The sequence below is a fragment of the Plecotus auritus genome (assembly GCF_963455305.1).
Source record: "Plecotus auritus genome assembly, chromosome: 3".
Classification (NCBI taxonomy): domain Eukaryota; kingdom Metazoa; phylum Chordata; class Mammalia; order Chiroptera; family Vespertilionidae; genus Plecotus; species Plecotus auritus.
Window position 1 is genome coordinate 28073095 of NC_137772.1, and position 20327 is coordinate 28093421.

Sequence of the window (20327 nt, forward strand, 5' to 3'; positions counted from 1 at the left end):
ATAGCAGAATTTTCTGAACAGTGAATGAACAACAGTAAAATAACATTTCCCCCAAAAATCAAGTTGCACAATTAGATACAGTACAGGTGGCACTATATTTGAAATGGAGAGGACAACTACTAAACATCTACTTTACCTCAAAGACAGATATGTTATTCTTTCTGTAAATCTCATTGGCAGGAGGATGGAACCAACCACATTTCTTCATGTGCTGCTGTAGAATAGTTCTACTTTTCATATATTTTAGGCAGAATTCACAAAGATATAGTTTAGGCAGCCTATAAACAATAATTAAAAAAAGGGACAGGGCTTTATATTTTATAAGACTAAACTTTCACAACAATTCTTTTTTTACTCTCATTACTACACAAGTAAAAAGGTAGAGAATGTATCATTAACCCCATATATCAAATGAAAGAAAGAAAAAAAACCTAAAGATAAAACTAATTTGGATAATAGTACCCAACTAATAGCAGGAGAGCAAGGATGAGAAATCAAGACACAAAATTCCATGTTCTTCCTATTTGACTAATACTTTGCAGTCTTCCCTTTGACAGACACACAAAAAATCTCACATTCTCTCCTCCTTGATAATCTCCAGTAAGTAGAAAATAAAAGTCTACCTTCAGAACATACCAGTAAGTGAAGAAAACTTTGTCAAATTATATACTCTTTCTTCCTTTATTTGGTCATTCATTCATTAATATCAGAAAATCCACATTTGTTGAATATGTACTGTCAGGCTCTGTACACTAGGCATACAGTGTTGAGTGAAATGGACATATAGTGGATATCATAAAAGCAGGTTTTGTATTTCTTTTTAAGTATAAAATTATAATATTGAATATGTTTTTTCCAAGTTAGGACATATTATAGTACCTCCTTCTTCCACCCCTGAAATTCTGGCTTTCCCTCTGGTTAAATATCACATTTAATTCTGCAACTCAAAAGCCTATTATTCAACAAGTGAAATAAAAGTTCAAATTATTCTTCCAGATGTTCTCTGTTATTACTTCATATTTAGTCTTGCTATTTTAGCAGTAGTTTAACAGGACTTCTTCTTTATAATGTCATTTTAATGAGGAGCTAGGGCCTGCTAGGCAATAGAGTTAAGTGATCAATAAAGTTAAGATCGGTTCATAATGGAAGTAATATAACCTAAATTAAAAACAAGCAAGTTTTATACCTATTTTAGTTTGAGCCCAGAAGACCACATGGCTCTTCTATTACAAAATATACACCTCTTATAACCCTTGCATCCTGAAATGTGTCCAGAACTGATCATGCCCTAGTAATCTGAGATGATACCATCATTAAAATTGCATATGCAAAATACTGAATTATACCATGACAAAAAATATAACCCAAATAAATTACTTTATCTTCTCTCATATAAATAAGGATTTAGGATGAAGGAAACTTTAAAAACTTATTAATTTAGTTACTATCAGTTTGGATAGCTATGCTTTAAAAAAGATTACCCTGGCATTAAAAAAGAAAAAAAAAGGGGGGGTAGATTAACACACACAAGTGTTAGATTTGTTAAAGTGTGAAGACCATACTATTTTTTCAAGTTCTACTTTAGAAGCAGTTTTTAAAGCATAATTATTTTTCTGAGAACATTTAACATTCAACTAAACCCTCTCCAAAGGTATATTTATGGAACACTAGTCCTGTATGTACTAAGTGTTTCATGCTAAAATAAGGGTGGGAAAGGGCATGTGATTTTTTTCCTTCTCCCTTGGGGATTTACATTAATTCTTCCTATACCACATCTTATTTTTAAGCTGCTGTTCAGCACACTAAAAACTTCCAAGGAACTATTAAAGTATAATATTCTAAACGTCTAAAATATGTAATACTGTTTTCCAAAGTCTCTAATATTAGCCAAACCAAAATAACATAAAATTATACATTAGCATAAAACTTATTCCAAATAAAGTACTGAATAAAACAAATGACTGACATCATGAATTAAAGTCAAGAAGCAAGACCAAAACATGGAAAAGAAAGGTTCCCTAGGCTACTTTGTTTATTTCCTTTGCAGGTTGTTTCAAACTAGTCAGAAAGGAATGGCAGCAGGATAAATAGCTTTTTCCTTCTTTACCATCAGACTTAAAGTATCTCAAAATTAAATGGCCCCAACTGCCCGACTGTCTTCCTGAATATCTGGATTTTGAATAATTTCTTCTTAAAAGGAACGTAGAAGAATGAGGTTCTCCCTATACAACTATAATTCATGCCCCCTCACTATTCTACTACTTATCTTTATTTACCTGTGCTAAATTCTCAATAAGCAATTACTTGAACTTTTTGCAACATGAACATACAGAAGAATCCTTGAGTACAGTTTTACTTTAAGAGCTAAACATTACAACTAAATATTCCCCACAGTGTGAATCTAAGAAACCTAAATAAAATTCTGTGCTTTTAAAAATAATGGTGGGGGGGGGGGGGGGGAGAGGGGAAGGAGGCGTGCAGGTAGGAAAGGAGAGAAAGGAAGGAAAGAAATGGAAGGAAAGGAAGGAAAAGAAGGAAATAATGAAGAAAGGAAAGAAAAAGAGCCAGTGAGTGACAGGCCATAACTTTCTCCAGGTTATGGTAAAGATAAATGCCAACTTTAAAAGCATCTAATTAAACTTTTAGGTACATGAGAATAAAATACAATTTATTTCCTAAGGTCTATGAGAGAAGCATAATTTTTTTTTAAAGCTCTATTAGATAAGCAAGTTGTCAGAAAAAATGAAATCTCTGAGAAAACTACTGCCAGGTCTTATCAGGTAGATTATGAGTTCATGCTATTTCTTTGGAATAATAAGATGCAAAGCATTTTATTGATGAGTAAAAAAAAAAAAACTTTAGCAAATCTTATTATATGAAAAACAATAAAGTAAAAGGAAGCAGAAACATGATCTACTTCATTCCAATTCATTCTTGCTGAAAACATTTTAAAAGCCTCTTGCTTTACTATAATCAGGGCCACTGGGATGATACTGCTAGTCTAAAGGGAATCATCTGATAAAACTCCTGAAAAAACAAAGTGTTTTTCTAGTAATAGTACCAATAACTGCAGTTCTGTCATTGAAAAAAATACATCAAGAATAAACATTAGATCATGTGAAATAAAGTGTAGTTGTGGAAATTAAGAATACTCCTAACCCTAGAGAATGTTGCTGGATGCTGCTTTTGTCCTCTTTTTCCTGACAGCATCTCGGACTTGATTATCAAATAGGAGTATGGTTGCTCTGATCAACTTCATCATGGGGTGTAGCCTCCACACTTGAAATTTATTCTAAAGTCAGTCACTATGTTGACACCCTAGCCTGTGAAAGTAGGACTGAGCTACAGCTGTGTGCCTTGGAAGCACTGTTTCCCTTACTTCTACAATGATGCAAATATTCTCCCCAGGAATTCCTTCTTGGCTTTTAGGATTGCCCAAGATAGTAGAAATTTATATGGCCTTCATAATAGATCAACTTGTGGTAAAATTTTAATACCGTAATAAAAATTATAACAAATATCACTTGAATCAAAGGTAATGAATAAGCCCTGGCTGATTTGGTTCAGTGGATAGAGCATCAGCCTGAGGACTGAAGGGTCCCGGTTCAATTCCAGTCAGGGGCACATGCCTGGGTTTCAGGCTCGTTCCCCAATAGGGGGCAGGCAGGAGGCAGCCGATCTATGATTCTCTCTCATCATTGATGTTTCTCTCTCTCTCTCCCTCTCCCTTCCTCTCTGAAATCAATAAAAATGTATTTTTAAAAAAGGTAATGAATGGTACAAGCTACATGAGAACAATCAAGATACAGCTGCTACATGAAGTAGTGCAAGCACAGTGGTTAAAGGTTATGGCTATATGGAAGAAAAAAGTGGGATTAAATCCTGGTTCTGACACTTTAAATTGTATGATCTTGAATAAGTTTGCTGGGCCCTGGTCTATAAAACAAAAATAGTAATATCCACCTTAGAGAATTACTCCAGAGATGTTTAATTCACTACCAAACTCAACAAATGATAAATAGAGCTGCTATTATTTATAATTAGTACTATGAATATTTTTATTCTCCTTGCATCCATTTTACTCCATCATTTAATAGTCATTCAAAGACCTTAAGAATGCATTCTTCAGTAATGGGGGCTATACATAATCAATACCAGTGGTTGCCAACCAGTGGTCTGCAGACCACTGGTGGTCCGTGAGGTCCAAAAGATTGGCGACCGCTGAACAATGAATCAAGTTAGGCACAAGATCAAAGGTTAAGGAAACCTCCTAAGCTAATCAATTATGTGGGAATCTGCCTAGGATCTCAATAAGATCTCGTAGCAAAGAGGTTATTATGAAGCTAAGCTCTAAACAGCTAAGGAGTAGACAATATGCCATGATTATAGTAACTCCTGTCATGTTTTTACTGGGAGAGTGGGGTTCTCTGTGAACCTGTCTACCATGTATGAGCATCACATGGCCCTGTTGGAGAAATTCAGGTTTAAAACTCTAACTCTTCAACATGAGACTTAATCATACCACTCCAAATGAAGTACTACTATTGCTTTATTGTTGTTTCACTTTGTTTTGTTTTATTTTTAGGTCAGGGATGCAAGATTACTTAATATACAATGCACACATGGCCCTGGCTCATATTGCTCAGTGGTTACAGAGTGCTGGTCCTCACACTGAAGGGTCTCGGGTTCAATTCCCGGTCAAGGGCATGTGCCTGGGTTTCGGGTTTGCATGCGGAAGACAACCAGTCAATGTGTCTCTCTCATATCGATGTTTCTCTTTTTCTGTCTCCCTCTCTCTCCCCTTCCCTCCCTTCCTTACACTCTCTCTGAAAAGCAATGGAAAACATATCCTCTGGTAAGGATTAACGAAAACAAACAAATAAAAAACAACGTGCACACACCAGTTTGATATTATGGAAGATAATGCTTAATTCCACTTTCCAAAAGATATTTTCCTCTTGTGATCTTTTTGTTTGTTTGCTCTAATTGTCCTCTTTTTACACACTTTGAAATTTGCAATTTTTAAAAGTGTTTAAAACCTTTTAAAAAATAATTTAGAAGTAATTTAGCACAGAATGATAAAGTCATTAATAAAGTAGGGATACAGAATTGTTATTTGGAAAACATACTATCTCTAAACATTTTCGTCAACTCAAGTTTAAAAGAACTCAGAAGTAAAACAAGACAAAATTCATTTAAATAAATATATGTAGTTTTTTTGCCTGGCAGATGTGGCTCCGTGGTTGAACATCAACATATGAACCAGGAGGTCCTGGTTCGATTCTCTAGTCAATGCACATGCCCAGGTTGTAGGCTCGATCCCCAATAAGGGGCATGCAGGAGGCAGCCGATCAAAGATTCTCTTTCATCACTGATGTTTATATCTCTCTCACTCTCTCTCCCTTTCTCTCTGAAATCAATAAAAATATATTTTTTAAAAAGTTTAAATAGGTATAGTTTTATTTAAAAAATGCAAACAAGATAATTATGAATACAAAGACAGAAAAAAGTCACAATTATTAAAGAACCTACTAAATTACAGAATCTTTAGTAGGTTCTTTAACCACAATGGTAAGAAAATATATAGAAAATGTCTAAAATTCTATTTAAAGTCGATGAACTTTTATAGCTCCTGTCCTACTGGTGCTCTCTGATTCCTATTATACTTATTTGTTATTTTTCTGCTAGCAATGTTTATTCCTTCACTGACAACCAATTCCCTGAAACCTGATTAAGAAATCTGATTTTAGTGATAATCTTATCAAAACAAAATGTAACATTCATAATGAAGCCTTTTAACAACCTTGACGACAGCTTCATGGTTCAATTCTTACCAATACTCTTGATAAGCAAGTGCTGAGACTGACTCTATTTCCATTCCTGAATCAATTGATTTCCTCTCTTCCCCTTGAGTAGAAGAGACAAGGTACCTGTGGTAATAGACTATCTGTACCACAATCCCTAAAACAGTTAATACACACATTGAACAAGCTTTCTTTTCTAAGTTGAGCTCTCTTTTAATGTGCATAGTTTGCAAAGAAAAGAGCTCACTAATAAATGGTACTATTTTATTTTAAACCTAATGAAGAAATTAATCCCTCAGCATATTTCTTCTTGACCATACATCATCTTGGCTATTCAGAACTCCTAAGGAGTAAATTGTCTTAAAATTTTCTGTTCTCTTTTAACATATATGTCATTTTATATATTTATATATATATAATATATATTTATAATCTTCTTTTAACAAACTCAGATTATTGTTATTCTATGATATAAGTAGAATGCTGCTTTGAAGACCTACCACAGTGTTTAGGGCTAACAGACCTTGTAATAAATGGCTCTCAATTGCTGTTTCATGAGCTTGTGGGTTAGTTTCCTGGAGTTTCGCTTTCTCTTCTGATTTTTTTCTTTTCTCACTGAGGTCTGTCTGTAATAACATTCTCACTCCTATTTTTCTATTTCTGCTAGACTTGGAAACTAGACAGCAATTTATATAAAAAGAAAATTAAAAAAAATACTGAGTTTTAGTTTTTTAACAAATATACTGGACTATTCCCACCTCCCTGGAAATAAACCATGTTAAAGCACTCTATATAGTGTAAGTCACTAAATGAATTCATGTTATTATAATTATTTTTGCTAATATTTTGGACAAGCAATGTTACTAGATAGGTAAAAAGTCATACAATGATACTTGGAATATGTGTTCAACCCACAGAGCACCATAATTTATTATTCCTTACAACAACCTGTTAAATAGCAAACTGTGGCATAATTTACAGATTAAAGAGAGCATTAATGTAGTAGACTGCTATACTTCAAATGATAACCATGTTTAATTTTCTTACCAAATCTTATTTTTCAAGTCTTTTAATTTAAACCATACATAATAATAACTGACATTATTGAGCACTTACCATTCTCTAAGGGATTAACATGTTTTAACCCATGCAATGTTTACAACAAATCCTATGAGGTCAGTACTATTATTACCCCCATTTTAAAGATGAGGAAACTGAGGTAGAGTTGGGTAACTTCTAAGAGCAGCTTATAAATGTCACAGTTGAGTCATGAAATAATTTGGCTCTACTATACACAATGCCTCACCCCAAAAAGCTGGTGACTGATCAATTTTTATATCTGGAAACCTGAGCTATTTATATATAATTTAATACCATTTATCCAATTATTTCTGGGGGAAAAAACATTAAGTCTCTTTAATTATAAATATTTAGATAAAAGACTACTCAGTGAAACTTTACTTATGGGTAAGTATAAGAATCTTTTTCTCTTTCTTTTAATTCTTAGTGTGAGTTATATTAAGGCAAATTGTCTTAAAGAAAAAAACATTCCCCTTTCATTCTGACCATGTGTCAGGTTCCAATTTTAAATATCAGCTTTTGGGCAAGTTATGGGAAAACAAATCTAAAGGTGACTAGGATTAAGTGACTGCCAAAGTATACTGCTATTACAGACATTTAAAAGCCACTAGTTTCCTCAAATGTAAAAAGATGAAAGAGACTAAAATGTCCCCAGGATCCCTTCTAGAACTGAAGTTCTATGGATTGAAAAGTAGAAGGTAAAGGGTCTCTCAAAACATACCTTGAGTATTCTTGAGGATATGGGGAAGAGTACCAGGTGTGAATTTCATATTTCCCAAACTCAATTACAGAGGGACAGCGGACTTGTGGATCAGGGGGACCAGTCACTCCAACTTTCTGTGCAGGCAAAAAACACATTACAAAATTTAACTAAATTAAGTACACTAAGACAGATAACAAAAAAACAATCTGAATCTAAATTTGTCTTCTCAAAATTCCATGGGAGAACAAAAGAGCCAAGTTTTTTTTTTTGTTTTTTTTTAAAATGTATTTTATTGATTTTTTACAGAGAGGAAGGGAGAGGGACAGAGAGTTAGAAACATTGATGAGGGAGAAACATCGATCAGCTGCCTCTTGCACAACCCCCACTGGGGATGTGCCCGCAACCAATGTACATGCCCTTGACCGGAATCGAACCTGGGACCCTTCAGTCCATAGGCCGACGCTCTATCCACTGAGCCAAACCGGTCAGGGCAAGAGCCAAGTTTTGAAATAAGCTGTATTATTTCTTAACTAGAGCACCCAAATGAAGAACAAAAATGCTGATAAATCTTAGAGCCTAATACGGTTGGTGTCACTGGATTTCCATGTTTAATAATACTGTGAATCTTTTCCTCAACTAAACTCATGCCCTTAATGACTTAGTTATTAAAGAGAAACTGCTGGAATAGACATATATGTACATACATACACACACACATATGTATGTATGTATATGTATCTATGGTGCCTCACTGACAACAGAAACTATCTGTGAGCACATATAGAAAAAAATGATTTTCTGATTTGGGAAAGTAGATATTTAAGAACAATAAAAAGAGAATATGGCAGAACAAGTATCAAAAGAGTCTTCATTTTGCACTGCCCAGAAAATTTCCTTCATTAGTAGCTCTTCATAGATTTGACCAAAGAAAAAAATACTCCACTATACACATACTGTTATCCCTTTTATCTACTTTGTATTTATAATAAAAACAACTTTGCCCTAGCTGATTTAGCTCAGACAGAGCATTGGCCTGTGAACTAAAAGGTTCCTGGTTCAATTCTGGTCAAGGGCACATGCCCGGGTTGTGGGCTTGATCCCCAGTTGGGGGCATGCAGGAGGCAGCTGATCAACAATTCTCTCTCATCACTGATGTTTCTATCTCTCTCTCCCTTTCCCTTCCTCTCTGAAATCCATAAATATATTTATGGATATATTTTAAAATAATTTAAAAATAAAATAAAAAAATAAAAACAACCTCTATGCTCTCATCCCTGCAATAATCTGAATAACTACACTTCCTAAAAAGAGTAACTTGTAAAGCCTTTAGGACTTCCATACCAGCAATTCCAATATAAGTCATTGTTAAGGACTATAAAGATCAGGTAATTTGATTTTCTCTGCACCTAATACAGCAACATATTCATATATACATACACATAGGTGTGTATACTATGCATATAACAAATGTGTATGTATATGCATATTTATATGGATACTCTACAAACATTAACTGACTTTTTAAAAAAAAGTGGGCCCTGGCTGGGTGGCTCAGTTGTTTGGAGCGTCGTCCCATGCACCAAAAAGGTTGTGGGTTTGATTCCCAGTTGGGGCACACACCCTGGTTGCAGGTTTGATTCCGGGTCAGGGGGTATATGGGAGGCAACTGATCAATGTTCCTCTCTCACATGAATGCCCCCCCCCCCCTTAAAAAATCAATAAACAGATCCTCAGGTAAGGATTAAAAAAATTTTTTTAAAAGAAAAAGGTAGAGATTTAAAAAGTCCCTTGTTGGAGCCATTGATAAGACAGTGCCATGCGTGCGCGCGCGCGCGCGCGCGCGCGCACACACACACACACACACACACACACACACACACACACACACACACACACCTCTACAAAACTGAAAAGATCAGAGCTTTTTATTCACTTTTTAAATAGAAATTCATTTAAGGAAGAAGCCTCTTCACCACATCTCATTTGAATACTCTCCCTGGCCTTTCTGTTTTCTTTTCTAAAAAGCCAGGGGACTATCTCAGGTTTCATACTGGAATACAGCCAAGTGAAACCTCAACCTCTTCCTTAAACACCTCAAAACAAAAGACAAACATTTATTAAGTTGGATGAACTGTGTTATGAGACCAAGGCATACTGGGGATATTTTCCAAAGGCAAAAATCATAAGGAAATAGACAAGACAGGGTTAAAGTAAGATTTTTTTTTCATTTCTCAAAACCAAAATAGAACTTTGTAGGTTTTAAAAACATTGTTCTTTAAACTACATTCCAGAATCAAGTATTCTAATTAATAAAGTATCTTTTATTAATCAACCTATCTTTACAGCTCAAAATAACAAGAACAGTAGTACAAAAATATCAGAATTACCAAATATCAGAAACTAGATCTAATTTCCTGAGTCAAGGATCAAACAGGAAGCACAAAAGTTGAAAACATGCACCTCCTGCAGCACTGCCTGTTGTTTGGGAGCTTTCCCATCAGCTGCCCGTGGCTCTTCCAGGTGGATGCCTGATGTGAAATTGGATATCCAGTTCCAGTATAACTGCTTGCACATCACCGCAACTAAGGGAGTCTGTGTAAAACGAGACTCGCAGCAGATTTCCCCACTCCCTCACCTACTCTCACCCTTGTGCACTGTGAATTGTCTGGCACATGCGCTCACCCACCTGTCCTCCACCACCTCCAATTCCCTGGTGAAAGTTTTCTGAGCCAGTGTGTTTGCCTTTACTAAGATTTAGAAGTTAACAAAGGCTCTATGCTGTGAGGAAGCAAAAGCTGCAGCTAAACCAGTTATTAACCCAGTCCTTGCCAAAGTAAAATTATCTGAATGACAAGATCACCTCTGGTAAGCCATTTTATTTTTAAATTTCAGCCAAAATACTCTTTTGTTAAACACTCAACTTTCCAAAGCAGCAGGTACCTGATATAATTGAGAGCACAAAATATTTTTTTAAACTGTTAATTCAAGCTCTGCTACTTTGTACCCTCCTTATTTGAATATGCCAAAAATTTTAAATGACATATTCCAGGCCAGAATAGACTTTTTAATCTAAAAAAGTTAAGGGGGGGAGGGACACTAAACGCACTAGTAATTGGGTTAAACAAAAGATAAATGTGCCTACTCTAGATAATGAAACTTTTATTATGTGTTTATAAGAAAGATTATTACTCTTCTATAAAAACTCCACTTCCTTTAAATCACTTATCTAATTCTAATTTCCAATATATAGAGGCCACTCTTGTAATACCCTCAACTCCAGATCTAGTACAAATATGAAAATTACAATTCATGTAGATACAGCCCTGCTGCTCACTTCCCTTTGCCCTCCATTAGATAACTCCCCCTTGACCTTCCTTCTCCATCTCCCCTGGGTAAATGGCATTTTGAAGTGGGAGTGGAGGGTTATATATACTGCACCCTTATTATCAATATGAGAATGTGAAATGTGGGGAGAAGAGACGTCTTTTTGGTATTTGAACATTTTCCCATAGAAACAGTATAATAAAAATAATTCCGTCCATTTGGGATTAAAAATTACATGATGAAAGAGATATGTAAGAATGAGTTCACATGCTCCCAAATGTAGAGAGCATGAACTTAATAAAAAGAATCAGCATTTGTGGAATATGTACTGTGCCAGACTCTGCACCTTATATCACTATCTCATTGAATCCCCACAATCCATTCCACATAGTAGAAAACAATGTGCTCACTTTATAGATAAGGGGGAAACCATATGGCTCGGAAAGGTTAAGAGGCAAAAATGTCCAGAACAGAAATATCAAGAGTAAAGCATAAAGAACAAAATGGGTAGAAGTGAGATAGGAAATATGGGAAGCCCTCAACTAATTAATGATTTGAATTCCAAAAGTCTGCGTTTTTTTGAACTGAAACTTAGTTTTCCAAAAAAATGATGCTACAAGTACACAGAATTTTATCCAAAACTCTTGGAAGAGAATATGCTCTGGAATTCTGAATTTTTCTGATGTTAGGAAAGTATTACAATGCATAGTAGTATATGTATCTTAAATCGACAACTCTTGTAGGATTCAGCGGACACTCCATAAACTGACATCATTGATATTTCTTTAGCAAAACGTGAATATTCACATTAAATGGGATAAGAATACATATAGTCTCATGTCAGTTCAAATAATGTTTGCCAAGAATTGAGTTAAATGAGATCTTATTGTAAGATGAGTTATAAATTTCTTTTTCATTCTCCAAAAAGATACATAAATGGCCAATAAGTACATGAAAGATGCTCAACATAACTAATCATTAGAGAAAAGCAAATGCAGATAATGAGATATGACTTCATACTCATTATAATGGCTACTATTAAAAAAAAACAAACACAGAACAAAACAAAAAATCAGAAAACAGCAAGTGTTTTACAAGGAAGTGAAGAAACTGGAACTCTTGTGCATTGCTGATGGAAATGTAAAATGGTGTAGCCACTGTGGAAAACAGTATGGCAGTTCCTAAAAAAATAAAATTACCATTTGAATCAGCAAATTCACTCCTGGGTATATAAGAACTGAAAGCAGGAACTTGAGTAGGTATTTGTCCTCTCATGTTCACAGCATCATTATTCACAATAGCCAGAAGGTAGAAGCAAGCGTCCATTGACAAATGAATGGATAAACAATACATGGTAAATACATACAATGAAATATTTTTTTAATATATTTTATTCATATTTTACAGAGAGGAAGGGAGAGGGATAGAGAGCTAGAAACATCGATGAGAGAGAAACATGGATCAGCTGCTTCCTGCACACCTCCCACTGGGGATGTGCCCGCAACCAATGTACGTGCCCTTGACCGGAATCGAACCCGGGACCCCTCAGTCCGCAGGCCGACGCTCTATCCACTGAGCCAAACCGGTTTCGGCTACATACAATAAAATATTATTTAGCCTTAAAAAGGAAAGAAATTCTGATGCATGCTACAACATGGATGAACCTTGAAAACATGCTAAGTAAAATAAGCCAGACATAGAAAGAGAAACCAAGATGGCGGCATAGGTAAACACCTAAACTGCTGCCTCGCACAACAATTTCAAAACCACAACTAAAAGACTAAATGTCTATCATCCAGAACCACGGGAAAGCTGGCTGAGTGGAAGTTCTACAACTAGAAGGAAAGAGACAAGAGCATTGAGACGTGCATAAGCGCTGAAAAGCTGAGGTACGGAGGCGCGCGAATCGGGCTGGCGGCGGGTGACTGGGTGCACTGCTTTTTTCAACCTGAAGGGAGACAAGCTCCCAATTACTCCTAACTCCAGTTTCTGGGGAGACGCTGGGGACCCAAACTCCTACGGGGAGAAGCTGGACTGTCTGCCATCAGGTCGGAAAGTGAGGGTGACTTTCTTGCAGAGGTGCGCCCAGCAATCATTGTTTTCTGTGCTGGGGCACGGGACGCGGGGACTTGGAAACGCGGACACGCAGAAATGGCTGACTGGCAACCATCGCTGTTTGCCATGCCCTAGCCTAGTGACTCCCTGAGACCCCACCCCGCACAATCTACAAACCCACCCAAGCTCCATGCAGCGGCTTTTGCATATAAATGGCCTGCCCAATCGCAACTTAACCTAACAAACTGCAGCTCTGGTCAGACAGCTCCAAAACCTCCAAACCCCAAGCAAAGAGGAGAAAACTGTAGTTGTCGCTGTAGCTCCTGCTGGGTGGCCTCAGACAGTAGCTGACCTGCACCCCATTGGAGATCCAGAAGCCAGTGTATCTCTAGTGGTCAGTGTGAGACGACACCAGATTTCAACTACACACATCCATAAGTGACACATTCAAGAAGCAGACTCAGTGAGCTCCAAAGCCCCACTGAAGCAAGTCCTGCCCCATAAGCATGTCTCCAGCACAGCAGTTCTTCCATTATAGACACAGCGGGTCCTCACAGCCAATTGGCCTGGAGGTCAATTCCTCCCAGTGACACCAACAACAATCAAGGCTTAACTACAACAAGGCTGTACACACACAGTTCACAAAGGGGTGCACCAAGAGTGTCCACCTCAGGTAACTGGGAGCCGACCCACTGGGCCATATAGGACACCTAGCACACAAAGCCACCCTACCAACTCAGGGAAGCAGCGAAAATGCGGACACAAAGAAACAGATCACAAACGAAAGAAATGGAGGAAAACAAACAACTGGATATAGAGTTCAAAACCGGTTATAAGGTTTTTCAAGAATATCCTAGAAAAGGCCGATAAATATAACGAGACCCTCAAGGATATGAAAAAGGACCAACTAGAAATTAAACATACACTGACTGAAATAAAAAATATTATACAGAGACCCAACAGCAGACTAGAGGACTGCAAGAATCAAGTCAAAGATTTGAAATACAAAGAAGCAAAAAACACTCAACCGGGAAAGCAAAAAGAAAAAAAGAATCCAAAAATTTGAACATAGTGTAAGAAGCCTCTGGGACAACTTCAAGCGTACCAACATCCGAATTATGGGGATGCCAGAAGAAGAGAGAGAGCAAGATACTGAAAGCCTATTTGAAGAAATGACAGAAAACTTCCCCCACCTGGTGAAAGAAATAGAATTACAATTCCAGGAAGCGCAGAGAATCCCAAACAAAAAAAATCCAAAGAGGACCACACCAAGACACATCATAATTAAAATGCCAAGAGCAAAAGACAAAGAGAGAATATTAAAAGCAGCAAGAGAAAAACAGTTAGTTACCTACAAGGGAGCACCCATACGACTGTCAGCTGATTTCTCAACAGAAACTATGCAGGCCAGACGGGAGTGGCAAGAAATATTCAAAGTGATGAACAGCAAGAACCTACAACCAAGATTACTCTACCCAGCAAAGCTATCATTCAGAATGGAGGGTCAGATAAAGAGCTTCACAGATAAGAAAAAGGTAAAGGAGTTCATCACCACCAAACCAGTATTATATGAAATGCTGAAAGGTATTCTTTAAGAAGAGGAAGAAGAAAAAAGTAAAGATAAAAATTATGAACAACAAATACATATCTATCAACAAGTGAATCTAAAAATCAAGTGAATTAGAAATCTGAGGAACAGAATAAACTGGTGAATACAATAGAATGGGAGTGGATTGATAATTCTCAGGGGGAAAGGGTTGTGGGGGTACAGGAAGAGACTGGACAAAAATCGTATACCTATGGATGAGGACAGTGGTGGGGAGGTAAGGGCAGAGGGTGGGATGGGAACCACGTGGAGGGGAGCTGTGGGGGGAAAAAGGAGAAACAATTGTAATAATCTGAACAATAGAGATTTATTAAATTAAAAAAAAATAAGCCAGACACAAATGTATAAATACTATATGATTCCACTTATATGAGGTCTACCTAGAGTAATTAAGTTCATAGAGACAGAAAGCAGAATGGTGGCTGCCAGGGGCTGAGAGAGGAAGAAATAAGATGTTTTTGTTTAATTGGCCATTCCTTCTCAGTTTCAGTAATCTCTAAAAGTTTAAATATCCCAGGACTCCTCAAAGCTCTTTTCTTCTCTTTTGGTGATCTTATCTAGTCTCATTCCTTCAGATACCACCAACTTTCTGACAAGTCCTAAATTTAGATTTTTAGCCCAAACCTGTGTGTTGAATTCCAGACACCTACATCCCACTACTTGCTAGCTCCTTTCTTGAATGTGTTATAGCAAGCATGTCAAACTCGTGACCCACAATGAATATTTTTGAGGCCCAGCCAATATAACGGTATGTAAGAAACGTTTTAATAAAAATTTTGTAACTTAATTTTTACAATATCCTGTTCTACATAATTATTAATAATGAACTACAATGTTCGCTAATGACTGATTACTATAATCGTGTTGCATTCATTTCCCTTATGTGCCTTACACGCAGGCGCACCATTTCTCTCCACTAATACTAGCAGCAAATATTTTAGCAGCCAATTGCCACATCATTAGTCTTGGACTGACTTGTTTGGTGTGCGCAACAGGAAATATTTCGCTTTCGGAGAACAAGAAAAATAGGTATATTTGCGTTATGCTTATTAATTTGTGTTGTTATTCAGTGTTTGGTAAGTTAATGTTCAAGAAAAAATATTAATTTTTATTAAAATGGTCTATTATTTTATGTTAATGATTACTCATTTATTCCAGCCCTTTGTATCAGCATGTCTCTATCGAAATAAACCTACATTTCTATGAAAATTGAAGCTTTTTTTTTTGCAGCCCACATAAACTTAAACCTTGTTTATTTTGCCTGTGTTAGCCTTTGAGTTTGACATGCTTGTGTAATAGGAATCTCAAGTTCAACAGTCCAAAATCAAATTCCAGATCTTCTTTTCCCCACACCTCTTCCTCTTGTGTTCTCCTCCAGCTCAATAAATGGCAACTCCCTCCACCAAGTAATGCTCTGGACGCTACTCCTTGTTTTCATAATCATCTAATCCAACAGCATATCCTAATGGGTCTACCTTCAAAACATAATCAAGAATTATAATTGACCATTACCACAATGATCCCCATCACTCTCTCTCTTTAAATACTTATACTGATTTCAGAGAGGAAGGGGGAGAGGGGGAGAGGGGGAGAGGGGGAGAGGGGGAGAGGGGGGGAGAGGGAGAGAGAGAGAGAGAGAGAGAGAGAGAGAGAGAGAGAGAGAGGGAAAACATGGATGAGAATCACTGATCAGCTGCCTCCTGCATGCCCCCTACTGGGGATCAAGCCCACAACCCAGGCATGTGACCTTGACCGAAATTGAACCTGCGATGCTTCAGTCCGCAGGCTGACGCTCTATCCACTGAGCCAAACCAGCTAGGGCTGATCCCCATCTTTTATGTGAATAATGCTAATAGCCTCCTAAGTTCTCCCTGCTTTTGTATTTTTTCCCTTTAATCTACACAGAAGCCAGAGCAATCTATATAATTAAAGCATAATATGCTAATTAGACCGGACAGCCAAATGACCTTCTGGACATCCTTCCAGATGACCTTCTAGACGAAGCCGGGGCTGCGAGGGCCAAGGCAAGCCACCGGGGCTGAGAGGGACGAGCCCCTTGCTTGAATTTCATGCATTGGGCCTCTAGTACTTTTATAACATGTGTCAGATTGTATCACTCTTCTGCTCAAAATCCTCCAAGGGTTCCTATCTCACTCAGTATAAAAACCATAGCCTTTATAATGGTCTAGAACAGTGGTCGGCAAACTGCGGCTCGTGAGCCACATGCGGCTTGGGAGCCGCGGTTTGCCGCTCTGTTGATTAATGAGTTTGCCGACCACTGGGATAGGGGCTTAATCACAAGGAACAACAACAGCCTGTAATTTTTGGAATCAAGAGTCTAGGTCAGTGGTCGGCAAACTCATTAGTCAACAGAGCGGCAAACCACGGCTCACGAGCCGCATGTGGCTCGCGAGCCACAGTTTGCTGACCCCTGGTCTAGAAGACCCTACAAAATCTGGCTTCCCATTACCTTTCTGTCTTCATTATCTAATTTCTCTTCTCAGTTCTAACAACACTGGCCTACTTGTATTTCCTTGACCATGCTAAGCACAAAACCCGATTCAGGGCCTTTGCATGCATGCTCCCTGCCTAGAATGCTATTCCCTGATATCCACATGGCTTATTCCCTCACCTCCTTCAGGGTTCTACTAAATGTCAGATATTCCCTAAAACAATGATTTAAAACTGCACAAATCCATCCTTTCCCTCTGAATTTTCTCTCTCCCTCCTCTGACTTTCTCCATAACTGGCATACCATTTACCATCTCCACCCCAACTAAACTAAAAGCTCCATAAAATAAGAATGTTTGTAAAAAAATCTGTTCACTCCTGTATATTCGGTGTCTGACACATGGTAACTCAATACTCAGTAACATTTATTGTTAAATTAATGTTATCTAGCCGAAACCGGTTTGGCTCAGTGGATAGAGCGTCGGCCTGCAGACTGAAGGGTCCCGGGTTCGATTCCGGTCAAGGACATGTACCTTGGTTCCGGGCACATCCCCAGTGGGAGGTGTGCAGGAGGCAGCTGATCGATGTTTCTCTCTCATCGATGTTTCTAGCTCTCTATCCCTCTCCCTTCCTCTCTGTAAAGTATCAATAAAATATATTTAAATAAATAAATAAATAAATAAATGTTATCTATAACTTCAGCTATTAACCATGTAGCTTCACCCCTATCACCTGTTGATGATAAGCCGGCAAAGCTCCTACCCCAAACTCTCCTACCTCCATATACAAGTCTACAAAAGTTGTCCATTTTAGACTTTACACAAATCCCCAGTTTATGTAAGCATGGTCTCTTCTTCCATTCATAAAAGCTCCTCCTACCACATTTAGTATCATCATGTACTCAAAATAATGGGAGACCTGTTTGGTTCCATCTTTTCCTAACTCCCAACCCAACACTGTATCTTTTCTATGCTATCCTAAATCTTTCTCAAAAATCTCTGCCTACTGTACCTCCTAAATTTTAGACCCTAGTCACTTCTCCTTCTAACTACTGTAATCACTGGACTCATAGATGTCCTTGTTCAAGTATTTTTCAATCCACTACGTACTGTATCACCAGAGGTAAGTATACAATCAAGTCACCCTCTTTTTAAAATTCTTCAGTAGCCCTTCAAGAGATATTTGACTATTTTTAAAAGCTACTGTAACTAAAAAATAAAGTACAAACTCCTTAACATGTACCTTAAGATCTTTATGATCTTGCCTATACTTACCTTGCAACTTCTTCTCTTACTTGAAGTCCAGCCAGATTAACTATATCCAACTCCAAAAGTTCAATAAGCTTTTTCCTATACCCAAACTGTTCTGTTTGAAATGTCTTCCTCTTCTTATTCAATAGTAAATTGTTACTCATTCCTTCAACACCCTGCTCAAATATAACCTCTACAAAGACTCCGCTAACATCCCTAGATAGGTACTTTCCTGTTTATTCTCATTGCATCTATGCAAATCTCTATGGTAACATTATACTATAAACTAGCAGTTAAGAGTTAAAGATCTGGGGTCAGACTCCCTGGGTTCAAATACTGATTCTAAAACTAAAACTTAACTATATAACTTTAGGTAAAATAATCCTTCTAAGACTTCAATTATTTCATCTGCAAAATGGGAGCAAGTAATATACAAGGTTGTATGACAAGCAACAAATTGATATGTAATGCTGAATATAGTACCTGGAACATAGTAAAAGAGTACCTATTACTAATTACATTGGTTTAATTATTTATCACTATTTTCTATTCATCTATGTATTTCTAGTACCTGCTCCTAAGATAGCTAACAGAAGCTCACATTTATCTAGCCCTCACTACACGAATGACACACTAAGCCATTTTGCAAATATCAACTCATTTAATCCTTTCAACGAACCTATTAAGTAATTTGTTCGACCAAGCTCACTTAACAGAGATAGGATTTGAAGTCTGTTTCTAGTACTTAGGCCTTTAACCACTACCTATTAAAATTCTTAAGAAAATTATGTTAAATTAATGAACTCAAAATATATCTAAACAGCCTCTTAATATGTCTTATAATTAATGGGAAAATGCCTAAGACCATTAAAACAGTCGCTCACTCCCCATCCCTGACTTCATCAATATCAAGGAGAAATCACTCCAACAACAACAAAAGTAGCCATGGGGATACCTTAAATTCCTGGCATGCCAAGACTAATGTACTCTTGCTAGCCAACATCCAGTTCTAGGCTAGTAATTCAATATATTTCTTACCATTTCCTAAAAAGTGCTCCACTCTGTTTTCTCTCTCACTACAGCTGGTCCTTGATTGGCATGGTGCCATGTTAACTGAACTGACACATACCAGAAGTGAGATAAAAATCTCAATCACCAAAGGAATGTGTAAAGCATGGACACAATTCTGATGTGCACGTTTCCATTAACACAGTGCCATGCAAAGTAAGGACTGCCTATGTTATACACTTTTATGGGCAGCTATTGTGTTTTCTACATCTCCACAGTGTGACTTGCACAAGGTAGGCCCTCAAATATTTATTAATCTGATGGACCAATAATTGCAATATCTCTTGTATTTATAGTATTTATCCCTCAAAGCTAAAGTTAATGTTTCCTGCACCTACTAAGCCCTCTTTCTCTCCTTTTACCTAAATTCTAATCATTCTTTGAGCCTGCTTCTTCTGTAAACATCTAAGATTGTTAGCGTAGGTAGTTAGCAAGATCACACCAATTCTTACTTACTCTTAATCTGCTGTGAACATGTGGAATAATCTGCATCGTTTAATACAGCAACAAATTACATAAATTGGTACTCTATGCCACTGTTTGCTGTTTATCTTCTATGTATCTTTCCCTACTTGAATTCAGTACATGCCTTATAATTCTGGTGACTCCGGTAACTTTTTTTTTTTTTTAATTAATCTTCACCTGAGGATATTCTTTCCATTGATTTTTAGAGAGAGTGGAAGGGAAACAGAGAAACATCGATGTGAAAGAGACACATCGATTGGTTGTCTTCCACATGCTCCCTGACTGGGGATTGAATCCGCAACTGAGGTATGTGCCCTTGACCAGAATCAAACACAGGATCCATAAGTCCGAGGGCCAACACTCTAACCACTGAGCAAACTAGGTAGGGCCCAGTAACATTTTTTTAAAGGGTAATGCGGGGTGTTATTGTGATTAAAGGCAAAACATTTGAAGTCACACAGGCCTGAGTTATAACTATAGCAGAAAAATCATGCAACTTCCTCATATGTAAAATGGGGATA

At 37.3% G+C, this 20327-nt stretch overlaps 1 protein-coding gene across 2 annotated transcripts in view; it reads right to left on the reverse strand.

The window, feature by feature from the left end:
• Positions 1 to 20327, reverse strand: part of KAT6A (lysine acetyltransferase 6A) — a 132796-nt gene that overhangs the window by 17008 nt on the left and 95461 nt on the right. For both annotated transcript variants that reach the window (XR_013960087.1, XM_080659320.1), the window contains exons 9-10: positions 7606 to 7721; positions 137 to 278 (exon numbers count right to left, since the gene is read on the reverse strand). Coding sequence is in view for 1 of the 2 variants with exons in the window: in XM_080659320.1 (XP_080515446.1) it covers positions 137 to 278; positions 7606 to 7721 (258 nt within the window). In the remaining variant the exon portion in view is untranslated. The remainder of the gene's footprint in view (positions 1 to 136; positions 279 to 7605; positions 7722 to 20327) is intronic.